The 12,834-nt window shown below is 56.7% G+C and overlaps 2 protein-coding genes and 1 long non-coding RNA gene across 4 annotated transcripts in view; 2 read left to right on the top strand and 1 right to left on the bottom strand.

Annotated features, from left to right (window-relative positions):
• LOC144727765 (DNA topoisomerase I, mitochondrial-like) overlaps positions 1 to 4,954 on the top strand; it is a 35,817-nt gene extending 30,863 nt beyond the window's left edge. For both annotated transcript variants that reach the window (XM_078606834.1, XM_078606836.1), the window contains 3 exons: positions 551 to 645; positions 1,016 to 1,165; positions 3,524 to 4,954. In XM_078606834.1, coding sequence (XP_078462960.1) covers positions 551 to 645; positions 1,016 to 1,165; positions 3,524 to 3,626 — 348 coding nt within the window. In that variant the 3' untranslated portion in view covers positions 3,627 to 4,954. The remainder of the gene's footprint in view (positions 1 to 550; positions 646 to 1,015; positions 1,166 to 3,523) is intronic.
• Positions 1,969 to 9,812, bottom strand: LOC144727770 (uncharacterized). The gene is made up of 2 exons (XR_013587445.1): positions 9,623 to 9,812; positions 1,969 to 4,861 (listed from the first exon to the last, which is right to left on the bottom strand). It is a non-coding gene; the product is annotated as an uncharacterized LOC144727770 (long non-coding RNA).
• The window catches only part of LOC144727764 (1-phosphatidylinositol 4,5-bisphosphate phosphodiesterase gamma-1-like), a 44,372-nt gene continuing 37,104 nt past the window's right edge, over positions 5,567 to 12,834 (top strand). The window contains exons 1-2 of the mRNA XM_078606833.1: positions 5,567 to 5,977; positions 12,119 to 12,274. Coding sequence (XP_078462959.1) covers positions 5,803 to 5,977; positions 12,119 to 12,274 — 331 coding nt within the window. The 5' untranslated portion in view covers positions 5,567 to 5,802. The remainder of the gene's footprint in view (positions 5,978 to 12,118; positions 12,275 to 12,834) is intronic.

Consider the following 12,834-nt stretch of genomic DNA (forward strand, 5'->3'; position numbering starts at 1 on the left):
AGGGCCGTTTGTGGTCTATGGGCCTCCGGGCCAGGCCTGTGAGGGTGTTGTGGCGGATTGGGGTGCGTCGACGCTACGTGTTGGAGGTCCACGTGTGTGCGAGTGAGTTTGTGCCTCTGTGTCTCAGTCTTCCTTTCTGTCTGCCGGTATCTCGCTGCCTCTCTCTGCAGTATTTCCGTCTGCCCTCGCATCTCGTTCTCTCCGTGTCTCCTTCCTCTCGCCCGCACACCCTGCGTTTCACTCTCTCGTCGCGCCCTCCTCGTAAACCGAACTCGTCGTGTAAACGGTGACTCCACTCGTCGGACGCGGGAGGGCACGCTGGCTGGAAACAAACGAGGGTGTGGCGCCACACGCTTTTTTGTGTGTGCAGCCCGCTTGTGCCGCGTGTGTCTGTACCATGTGTCGCGTGTGTCTGTACCGAGTGGGCGTGTGTCTGTACCGAGCGTGCGTGTGTCTGTACCGAGCGTGCGTGTGTGTGCCGCGTGCGTGTATGGCCCGTGCGTGTGTGCCGCATTCGCGTGTGTGCCCCGTGTGTGTATGTGCCGCGCAGGTAGGCACCAAACAGGAGCAGCTGGGCGAGGCGCAAGACGATCTGGCAAGGGCAAAGGTCGACCTCAAGCGGCACAACGATGCCAAGATGCAGAAGTAACGCAACGCGCGAGTATCCGTGTACACGCGTACAAACGCAGACCCCCCACTCCCCCATTCAAACTTAACAGACTGTTGGGAAATGTTTGTTAGCGAGCAGCTATGAAGGCCTACGTGACCTTTATAGCTGCTTTTTAAGGTCGAGTCGACCTAGGGGCAGGAAACACTGGAACGGATGAAATGTTTTGTCCATCGATGTTGACCGTGAGCAGGAATGGAAGTGCGCTAACTGCTGCGCCACCACTCCCCACGTGCGTGCACCAACGCATCTCGGCATGTGAAGGTCGTGTAAATGGCCCGACCCGCGCCCCCCTCCTGTCCCCTCTCCCGCCCCCTCCTGCCCCGTCTCCCGCCCCGTGCCGCCCAGGATCGTGGAGGCGAAGCAGAAAGCCGTGGAGCGGATCGAGCAGCAGCTGGCCAACATGGAGGTAGCCGTCACGGACAAGGAGGAGAACAAGCAGATTGCGCTCGGCACCTCGAAGCTCAACTACTTGGACCCTCGCATCTCCGTCGCCTGGTGGGTTGGGGGCAACTAAAAACGAACTGTAAACTTTTTATTTTACCAGGTTAGGCCCCACTGAGCTAGGCAGCTCTTTTTCAGAAGCTACCTGGCAACAAAATGAACGAAGTGGATTGTCACGTGGAATTTTTAAACCGCGAACCAAATACCCTAAACGGGGGGCCATGGGTGGGGGCTGGTGGCCCCCATCGGGCCCCCACGACCACGGATCTCCTCTCTCACCCGGGAGTAGGCGCGGGCGGCTCCGCGAAGTGGCATGCACGGCGACGCGCCGCTGCCGTGTTCCCGTGACGAACACGGCTGCTCGGCACAAATCAAGGGGCTCAAAACGTCAAGCGGCCAGCCACAAGCAGCACTATCAATGCTGTATTGGATAAGGGTTAATGGGTTTCTTAAATCCAGCGAGGTTATTTTCGTGGTAAGAGCTTGGGAAAAGATGATGATGATGTGAGGAGGGAATTCCAAAGTGGGGTAGTGCGAGAAAGAAGAAGCAGAAATAGAAGTGTTGTGACCTGCAGTGTGATGAGTGGTTTGGTGGGTGGGTGTGCGAGTTCGTGGGTTGGTTATTGAGCGAGTGGTGGTTTGGTGGTTGAACACGGTGTGGTGAATGAGATAAAAGACGGGGGGGAAGAATCATCGAGTTTAGTTAATGGGAACAGAAACCATGGTAGTCGCGGTAAAAGAGGTCAGGAAGGCGACCGACCTTTCGACCTTTAGCAGGTGTAGCAAACCGACGGAAGCTCTGGCTCTCGAAGGTTTTTAGTTCCATGTGTAGTGGGTTCACTTGAGACACACTTAACTCAGGAGGTAACACGTTTATTGTACGACCACCACGACATAAACGGTAACCACCACGGGGTAACTACATAACCGGTAACCACCACGGCGTAACTACATAAACGGGTCAGGTCAGTCGGCACACTGCCTGACCCACGATGCCGAGCACGGAGACCGGAGACTGAGGAGAAGGTGTAGCACGGCGGGTTCCATTCCAGCAGACAGCCCCGATGGGACCCCGGGACCTCCCTTTTATGCCCCCCAGCGTGGCCTGGCTCCGCCCTCGGCCACGCCCCCTTCTGGAACTTCCCAGAAGATTCTGGGCCATACACCACGTGTCCCTTCTGTCACCTTTGGCCCACATCCTTACCCTGTCCTGTCACGTGCCCTTGCCAGCCAACCGGGCTACTACGTCCTCAGATGCCCCCTCTCTGCCATACACCAGAACCATGCCCCCGAGGGGGCCGTTCCATGACATAGCGTACCCTGCTGGCAGAGAGGGCAACTACACTCCCAGTTCCCCTATCCATCAGTAACTGGCGCAAGGCGCCGTAGTGATCCATTATACGTCACTACACATGTTTGACAAAGGTGACACGTCCTGCGTGTTCAGACGATGAGCGATGCGGGGACATTCCGCCTTCCCTCCTCCGCAGGAGACTTCCACCCGCTGCAGGAGCGCCCCTGGCGGCGACGCAGCGGTAACACGCGTGTCTCAAAGCGACAAGGACCTGGATTCAATTCCCAGCTCCGGGTGTCTTGTGTGTATGGAGTTTGTGCTTTCTCCCCCTCTGTTCTATTTGGGTCTGCTTCCTTGGTACTTGAGTTTCCTCCCCATTAGCAAAAAAAAAACCACACAATATGACTCTTATTAGCCAAAAATTCCAAATGCTGAAAAATTACCTGCGAATTACTCAATTGGGGTCACACGCAGCCTCCTACTGCGAAAAACCTGTCAGGATCCTCCTGACAAAGTCGAGGAGGAGGGGAACCCCTGCGAGGAATTTCCTTAAACAAGCGCTGCAATCGCTCGCACGCTCAGAGCCCCAGCGTGGCAGCCGCGTGGCCACGGGAGGGCGCTAGCGCCATGCGCCGCCACCTCGGCAGGTGAGAGGCCACCGAGGCTCCTCGGTGAGAGCTGCGTGAACGCACGCATCACGTGCGCGCCGCCAGGCGACGTTCGCGTGCAACGGCCCTTCCCCCTAACCCCGCTACGGAAAAGGGCCGTCGCCCGAAACGTCGCCCGCGTTGAGCGCGAGTTTGTTCGCGCTCGTGTCGCCGCTGCCGACGGCGGCGTCGCGGTGCGTGTGCCGCGTTTATTGTCGGGTAGAAGGAATCTTTGCGGCGGGACGCGAGAGGCGGATGACGGCGGCACCCGGAGCCTCCGCGGGACGCGCTTGCCGCGGTCGGCGAAGCTCCGCGAGAAGCGGTGCGGCGTGAACGCGGCGACCCGTCGTGCACGCCGAGCGACCCGTCGTGCACGCGGCGACCGTGCCGGAGCGGCGCCTCTCGCCGTTGTTGATCTCCGTGTCCCCCCTGCCCCCCCCTTCTCTCTCTGCACCCGTCATGCCCCGCCAGGTGCAAGAAATTTGGAGTTCCGATCGAGAAGATTTACAACAAAACGCAGCGCGACAAGTTTGCCTGGGCCATCGCGATGGTGGATGAGGATTACGTGTTCTAGACACCCCTCCTCCTCCCGCCCTACCTCCTCCCGGTGGTGACATCAACCTTCTCATTCACAGCTTCTCTCGTTACGTTTTCCCCCCACCACCCACCACGTTCGCGGATTCGGTGACCCCGGAGTTGAGAGCGCGGTGACTCTCACGCCCGTTCCTCCGAACGGGCTCGCCGGCAATACCAGCGGAGACGTTCTCCCCCCCCCCTTCCCTCGCCGACTCGCTGAGCGCAAGATGCAAATTACCGCACGGGGAGCCGTGCTGGCGCTCCCGAGCCGGACCCTGGCGTCATCGCCGGTGACGCCAAATGAGGACCGGTTTGTTTCCCGTAAATGGCCGCAGAGCGCCGGGCCGCTGGGATGAGAGCCGCCACCTCCGCCGCCCCGGTTTGCCCAGAGTTAATGAGAAGGCGGATTCCACTATGTCACCACCGTGCGTTTATCGGTTTGGGTTGGTTGTCGTTTTGTTGTTGCACGGTCAGGGGGCCCCGGGGGTCGCGCTCGTGGCCCCACACAGCAAAGAAGGGCCTGGGTTCGACTCCTTGCTCAGGAGGTTCTCGGATTTACTCCCATAGCTTAAAACAAAACAAAAAATCCCCACTCAAACAATGCAACTGCTGTTGGCCATGAAACATCCCTACCCGATGTTGAGCAATTAGCCACAAATCACTCAATTTAGATTCCAGACAGCAATATTATACCCCCCCCCCCTCCTACTGCGAACGGTTGGCAGCACCCTCCTGGTTTAAAAGTCTTGAAGCTCTGGGAGGTTTTTTCCCTGGGTAAACAAGCGGAATCGTGTTTCGGTACGTGTGTACATGTGTGTGCGCGCACATGCTGCTGCCACTGGGGAGCCTGAAGCAAGGAGATGGGAGCTGCCAGGCGGAGGGTGGGGGGACGCCGCACTCGCCAGACAGAGAACGGCGTCTCCCGTGAGATAACCCGGTCGTGCCGCGCGTTGTCCACCAAGAGGTCCGATGGGCGGCTCTCTGGCCCGCACGTGGCTGCCTGTCGTCCAGCGATGATGCAGAGGCAGCGAGGGTTGGTGGGGGATCGCCACGCGCGTGTTGTGAGACTCCGCGTGGGGGTCGAGGTGCGGTGCCGTTCCCCGTTTCGCCAGGAGCAGGCGGTACGGCAAGTTGACTCGTCTCCATCTGGTGCCTTCTGTACGAGACGGCGTCGTGCGAGTTTCCTCTCCGCTCACCTCCCCGGTGTATGGACACGGTTTGGTTGGGAACTATCTGGAAAACAAAAAAACCTTCCATGTGGCAGGACCCTAAAAACGAGTTCCATGACAGAGTGGCTCTACTGAATAAACACACGTGTTCCCCCGCCGTCTGCGACGTCTGTGTCTTGAGCTCGAATTCCCTGGCGCCGCACGGGGGGGGGGGCACGGGTTCGCATCCAGGTCTGGGGGCCACTGGCTGTGCTGTTGGCTGAACTCGCCTGCGCGATCGGAATGTGGAATTCACAGCACAGGCTCGTGGCCTAGGAGGTTGGTGGTGCAGGAGTGGATCATGAACGCCTTCTGGTGTGTTCTCTGGGGTTTCGTCTCACTCGAAGCTAAGCAGGGGGTGAGCCTGGCTGGTCAGGTTCTCGGGGTGAGCGAACACCGAAGAACAATTTGGTCAAATATTGCGTAACCAGTGAGAGCGGAAACCGCAAATCGTCGGAACGTTAAACGCTGTACGCCACGTGACATGTAATTGGCTGTCGGGGTGGTGGAGGGCTTCACAACAGAAATCTATTGCCAAATTATTACGCAGCCCGAACCTCTCGAATCGATTGTGCATTATCACAGGAAGACTCGACGCTACTCCCATCTCGGCAGCGATGGGGAGACGCTACCCCCTAGTCGCCTGGGACGCATCCTTACCGCTGATTCCCCCAGGGGGGAGGGAGCGAGGGGGGTGGGGTGAGCTCGGGTCGCCGGGCAGCAGGAAGTGTTCGCATTGCCCCGCAGCGCGCAGCCCGGGGGTGAAGGCGACACGGCGAGCGCGCACGGCTCCAAACCCACCCCGGGGTGGGTGACGCTCATCGCAGAGTCTCGGGGGACCCCCTTTGTGTGCGCCCCCGTGTGTCACCAGCACGCAGCCCCCCACCCGAAGCAAAGGAACCAGCGGGGGGGGGGGTTGTGGAGGTTGCGTTAACTCGAAGATCCCCGCCGCCACCGCGCACCACGATGTGGCGGCCCCCCAAGCAGCAGGGCGCCAACTCCATGCTGAGCGAGCTCCAGCTGGGCTCCGTGCTCACGCTGTTCCGCCGCTCCGCCCGGCCCGAGAAGCGGACCCTGCAGGTGGACATGCGGAGCCGCCAGGTGGTGTGGAGCCGCACGGTGGAGCGCGTCGAGGGGAAAGGTGAGGGCGTGGGGGGGGTCTCGGGACACTGCTGGTCGCTCCCCGCCACCTGTATCATCAGAACCATCGTCAACTCCACGTGACGCCATCGTGTCTTGGTCGTGCGTACCGCGTTGCGTCTGCCTGCACAGGGAGGGGTTATTGGGGCTGTGTGCAAGGTGTATGCGGTAATTAAACATTGTCACGAAGCAAGACGTGCGGGCAGGGGTGAAGGTGCAAAGGGCTGTGCGTGTCCGCTGCGCTGTGAGGAGGCGTGCGTGAGCCAAGGCTTGGGGTGCGTGTGGAGGTGCGGAGCGGTGGGGCAGCGGTTAGCGCTACTTTGCGCTACAAACCCGGCGAACAGAGTTCGATTCCCGCTCACGGTCAACACCGGTGACAATTATCTCAATCGGTCCTGGGCCTCGCCTAGGTCGACTCAGTAGCCAGTGTGGGGTAGTCGGTAGGCGTGTCGACGGCACGTGGGGAAAATTTTGAAATCGGGAAATGGTGGGGGGGGGGGGGCAGGAGGGGGGCACGTGGGTGTCCTCGGGGGATGGGGGGAGGCCCCCCGCTGGTCCCCAGGCCCCCGTGGGTCTCGGCAGAGAGTGGTGCTGCTTGCTGCTGGCGGCAGCCACTCGCTCTGGCGTGGGCCCCGTCCGTGAGACGGGAGCGAGGCGGGAGCGGTCTGTCAGGGTGTGCATGAGGAGCCTGACTTCTCGTTTGCTCCACTTTCTCTTCTAGACACGCTCCTCCCTCCCCTGTCTTCCTTATCATTCTCCTAATCTCTCCGCTCCCTCCTCTTCATCCTCCCTCTTCTCCTCCCTCTCCTCCTCCCTGCCTCCCTCTCGTCGCTTCTCCTCTCCGCGGTCTCGGGGGCAGCGAACTCAGCTTGGTTTCGCGGTTCGGCTCAGGGCATAGATTTGGCGGAGAGATTAGGAGAATTGTTAGGCTCGTGGGATAGAGATGGAGGCAAGCGAAGGTTCTAATGGGTTTCAGTTAAACTTAGCGGATAGGGCAGGGCTAGAGGCTAGGTAAGGGCAGGGCTAGAGGCAAGGGCAGGGTTAGAGTCAAGGGCAGGGCTAGAGGCAAGGGCAGGGCTAGAGGATAGGGCAGGGTTAGAGGCAAGGGCAGGGCTAGAGGCAAGGGCAGGGCTAGAGGCAAGGGCAGGGCTAGAGTCAAGGGCAGGGTTGGAGGTAAGGGCAGGGTTAGAGTCAAGGGCAGGGTTAGAGTCAAGGGCAGGGTTAGAGGTAAGGGCAGGGTTGGAGGTAAGGGCAGGGTTAGAGTCAAGGGCAGGGTTAGAGTCAAGGGCAGGGTTGGAGGTAAGGGCAGGGTTAGAGTCAAGGGCAGGGTTAGAGGTAAGGACAGGGCTAGAGTCAAGGGCAGGGTTGGAGGCAAGGGCAGGGTTAGAGGCAAGGGCAGGGCTAGAGGCAAGGTAAGGGCAGGGCTAGAGGCAAGGGCAGGGTTAGAGTCAAGGGCAGGGCTAGAGGCAAGGGCAGGGCTAGAGGTAAGGGCAGGGTTAGAGTCAAGGGCAGGGTTAGAGTCAAGGGCAGGGTTAGAGGTAAGGGCAGGGTTGGAGGCAAGGGCAGGGTTAGAGGCAAGGGCAGGGCTAGAGGCAAGGGCAGGGTTAGAGGCAAGGGCAGGGTTGGAGTCAAGGGCAGGGTTGGAGGCAAGGGCAGGGTTGGAGGTAAGGGCAGGGTTGGAGTCAAGGGCAGGGTTGGAGGTAAGGGCAGGGTTAGAGTCAAGGGCAGGGTTGAAGTCAAGGCTAGAGGCAAGGGCAGGGTTGGAGTCAAGGCTAGAGGCAAGGGCAGGGTTGGAGGCAAGGGCAGGGTTGGAGGCAAGGGCAGGGACAATAATAAGGGGGAATGGTGACGGATGGGGGAGTGCTTCGATGTTAGGCTTAGGAGGATAGATTTCGGCTAAGGTTCAGAGTTGGTACAAGAATAGTCCTCGTTGCGCTAATACTATTGCGAGTGACGAGTGTGAGGAGGGATCCTGCGAGTGGGTGTGCTGTGGGAGCCAGTTGCTGAGGGTGAACGCTCGCGAGAACTCGCGTGCGCGCTCGGGTGAATGGGTGGCCCCCTCCTCCATCCCTCCCTCCCTCCACGAGCCCAGGGGAAGTGCTGCCCGTACAGATCTCGACCATTTCTGCTTTTTTCTCCAACAAAGGCCCCTTCACAGACTGTTGGGGCAAGTGCTGTTAGCGAGTAGCACCTACGCACACACACAAAGACAAAGATCCCCGTGTAGCCTTCACAGACTGTTGGGGCAAGTGCTGTTAGCGAGTAGCACCTACGAACACACACAAAGACAAAGATACCCGTGTAGCCTTCACAGACTGTTGGGGCAAGTGCTGTTAGCGAGTAGCACCTACGAACACACAAAGACAAAGATCCCCGTGTAGCCTTCACAGACTGTTGGGGCAAGTGCTGTTAGCGAGTAGCACCTACGAACACACACAAAGACAAAGATCCCCGTGTAGCCTTCACAGACTGTTGGGGCAAGTGCTGTTAGCGAGTAGCACCTACGCACACACACAAAGACAAAGATACCCCGTGTAGCCTTCACAGACTGTTGGGGCAAGTGCTGTTAGCGAGTAGCACCTACGAACACACACAAAGACAAAGATCCCCGTGTAGCCTTCACAGACTGTTGGGGCAAGTGCTGTTAGCGAGTAGCACCTACGAACACACACAAAGACAAAGATCCCCGTGTAGCCTTCACAGACTGTTGGGGCAAGTGCTGTTAGCGAGTAGCACCTACGAACACACACAAAGACAAAGATCCCCGTGTAGCCTTCACAGACTGTTGGGGCAAGTGCTGTTAGCGAGTAGCACCTACGAACACACACAAAGACAAAGATCCCCGTGTAGCCTTCACAGACTGTTGGGGCAAGTGCTGTTAGCGAGTAGCACCTACGCACACACACAAAGACAAAGATACCCCGTGTAGCCTTCACAGACTGTTGGGGCAAGTGCTGTTAGCGAGTAGTACCTACGAACACACAAAAACAAAGATCCCCCGTATAGCCTTCACAGACTGTTGGGGCAAGTGCTGTTAGCGAGTAGCACCTACGAACACACACAAAGACAAAGATACCCCGTGTAGCCTTCACAGACTATTGGGGCAAGTGCTGTTAGCGAGTAGCACCTGTGAAGGCGGGCACGGCACACGAGGCGGGTGAGCGGTCAGCACCACGCCCGGCCGTCTTTGTCTCCCCAAATGATGATGTTTACACGCCTCGCCAGGTACTAATTTAAGGCGGAGTCGACCTAGGGGTAGGTCCAGGGCCGTTCAGATATTCGTCACTTACACGCACATACACACATACACACATACGCACATATACACACACTCATTTACACATACACACACATATACACATATACAAAAAACACACAAAGACAAATATCCCCCTATAGCCTTAAACGACTTTTGTGGCAAGTGCTGTTAGCGAGGGCAGAGGAAGGCCGACAGGGCACACGAGGGGGTGGGTGGCCAGCGCCACGCCCGGCCGCCTTTGTCTCGCTGTGACTTCGGCCGCCGTGCCGTATGTACTTTCGCGCGTGCCTGTCGGTGATTTCATGACGACATTTACCACGGCGACGATCGATCACTTCCTGACTTTCAGAACCGCTCGTGGATTTTGAAAAACGATTGCCAGCTTACCGGTCATCGTTAAACAGCGCCAATCCGTCAGATGTAATGTTTGGCCGGGACGTTCCCAGAAGGTTCCAGAGAACCCCAACACATTCGTGAATCGCGCCGCGTGGCCTTAAAACACAAGGTCAAACGTATAATTGGCGACGTTCCAAGAAATGGCCCTTATTGTCGGCACCATAGGCCGTGTCGCAAAGTATCAGACAGTCCCTCGGAGTGACTTGGGGGCCGTCCATAAATGACGTCACACACCTAGGGGGGGGAGGGGGGTCAGATATTTGTTACGATGTGTGACGAGGGAGGGAGGGGGGTTGAGAAATGTGACGTCACATAAAAATGCGCAACTTTAAATAAATATAAACAATATAATTGTTATAACAACACTAGTTTTGATTAATTTTCATTATTAACTATTTGATTATTTAAATTTACTAAGGTCACCTTTTATTTATTCCATGAAGGAGCATTTTGCTTCTCCATGAGAGAATGGAGAAGCATACATTTTGTAAACATTTTGAATAATTGTTATGAAACATTTTTATTTTAATGATTCTACCAGGGCTTTTCATTCTGTGGAATAAATATATGATTGTTATCATTATACTCTACATTTTGCTTAGTTATACTACAAAGTTTCAAGTATTTTTTATAATTATTTTAAATATTTTATAATTATAAGATAATTTCAATATAATATTCTGAACATCTGCAGTTTTAGTTAGACGTTGAATATTTTCAAGTGAATTTTATGCTAAATTTCAGCTTTCAAACGCCTCCTTTTTAATAAATGTTTTCTCCTACAACACCAGAGTGCAGCGCCACATTAAATACGCACTACAATGACAATAGTTTAAAGTGATTTGAAGCATGTTTTATTTTCAAAATGCAAATATGGTTTTGGGGGTGGGGGCAGAGCTTTGTGACGTCATATTTGACGGTGATCTGAATTTTTGTGACGCCGTGTGACGCGGGGGGGAGTAAGGGTAAAACATCGGTCAATATCACGTGACGTCATTTATGGACGGCCCCTTGTGAGCTCTCACCTTTGGTCCCGAGAGAGGAGATCGGTGCTTGTGGGAGGCACGTAGAGATTTGAGATGGGGGGCGGGGCACGGGGGGGGGGGTAAAGTTCGCGAGGGTGAAAGACCTCACGGCCAAAGGGGGCAATTCCCACGGCAGTGATTTGCGCTGTTCTGGAAAAGGCCTGGGTCTTAAAATTACCAAATCCGTGCTGTATCTCCACATCCAAAAACGGACTCACAGAGGGCCCACGTGTTTGGAAGGCGGAGTGCCCTTGCCAATAACATCCGGGAGTATTTTGTCTCGGTGAGCCTGACTCTGTTGATGCGACCCAGAATGTGGAGACCGGGCCGCAGGGTTTCCGTGCCTGAACAAATGCCGCCTTTGTTGAATACAGGTCTGGAAGGCCCCGACAGACCGATTGGAAGCAGCAGACTGGGTCTCGGTGTTAGTTGTCCCGAGCGACAGCCCGAGCTGCGCGCCGAGCCGTCCACTCGTGGGCGGCTCGGCGCAGGGAGAGCAGAAGCGGACAGAGACGTGGAGGTTCGAGTCCTGACCCAGGCGGGCGGAGCGGGGGGGGGGGGGGGTTTGGTGGGCCCTGCGGTTCCCCGAGCGCCCACATACTGTGCCCTTGACCACTCGCGGACAACCAGCCGGCGTCTACAGTTTGGTGAATGTTGCACTCTGACCGCAGAGTGTGAGAACGCGCCACGCTGCCAATGGACCATGGTACAACTGCGCCTCGCAGTTGTACCCTGGTCCACTCTGACCGCAGAGTGTGAGCCATGGCACAACTACGCCTCGCAGTTGGCCAGCGCTGGTGCGATTTGGCTGACGAGACGCTGCGAGTCGAACCCGGTGCAGAGTTTACCTGCTTTGAAGCAATGCTGCTCAAATGACACGTCCCTCCCAGAACGTGGCGCGGCTGATGCGATGGTTCAATGTTACTGTGCCATTCAATTGAGGAACTACTGTGCGCTGTTATCTTGGTGTGCTCTGGGAGCGCTTTGTTGTTGTTGTTGTTTCTGCCTTGCCCAAGCTTGGTCAATCGGACTTATAATTAAACAATGTTACTTGTAATTTATTTCTATTTAATTACTTGCTTACCTTTTTCCCAATGTTGCACTCCTATTGTGCTGCTCGTATTGCTCGCTGTTGTTACTCGCTGACCCGCCCCAGACTGAACATCTCTGAATAACAAAGAGCTTCACAGCTCATCGGATTCCTCCTGCAGTCTAAGTAAACATTCTGATCCTGACCACGTGTAACACAAATTATCTTTTTAATTTTTGCGTGTGAAAGGGAAGATATTGGAGCAGCAGATGTGGGGGTGGTGGTGGTGGGAGGGGGACAGATGTGGGTGGTGGTGGTGTTGCTGTCTGTGTACTCCGCGACTCGGGGTGCTCCCGGTTGGGGGCTGCGTGCTCCGTGGGAGTCGCCCCCCCCCCCCCCCCCACGTTCACCGCTCCCTCTCTTGCTCGGCAGTCGACATCCGCGAGATCAAGGAGATCCGCAATGGGAAACAGTCGCGGGATTTCGAGCGCTGGGGAGACGACATCGACGACTCGCTGTGCCTCGTCATCTTCTATGGCAGCGAGTTCCGCCTCAAGACGCTCAGCCTCGCCAGCCAGCAGGGAGGCAGTGAGTGCAGCTCGGCACCCGCAGCAGTCAGAGCACAGCGTGCAGCAGTCACAACTCAGCGTGCAGCAGTCAGAACTCAGCGTGCAGCAGTCACAACTCAGTGTGCAGCAGTCACAACTCAGCGTGCAGCAGTCACAACTCAGCGTGCAGCAGTCACAACTCAGCGTGCAGCAGTCACAACTCAGTGTGCAGCAGTCACAACTCAGTGTGCAGCAGTCAGAACTCAGTGCAGCAGTCACAACTCAGCGTGCAGCAGTCAGAGCACAGCGTGCAGCAGTCACAACTCAGTGTGCAGCAGTCACAACTCAGCGTGCAGCGGTCAGAACTCGGCGTGCAGCAGTCAGAGCACAGTGTGCAGCAGTCAGAACTCAGTGTGCAGCAGTCAGAGCTCAGCGTGTACCAGTCAGAACTCAGAGTGCAGCAGTCAGAACTCAGAGTGCAGCAGTCACAACTCAGTGTGCAGCAGTCACAACTCAGCGTGCAGCAGTCACAACTCAGCGTGCAGCAGTCACAACTCAGCGTGCAGCAGTCACAACTCAGTGTGCAGCAGTCACAACTCA

This window comes from Lampetra planeri, chromosome 26 (assembly GCF_965212315.1).
Source record: "Lampetra planeri chromosome 26, kcLamPlan1.2.h2, whole genome shotgun sequence".
Taxonomy (NCBI): Eukaryota; Metazoa; Chordata; class Hyperoartia; order Petromyzontiformes; family Petromyzontidae; genus Lampetra; species Lampetra planeri.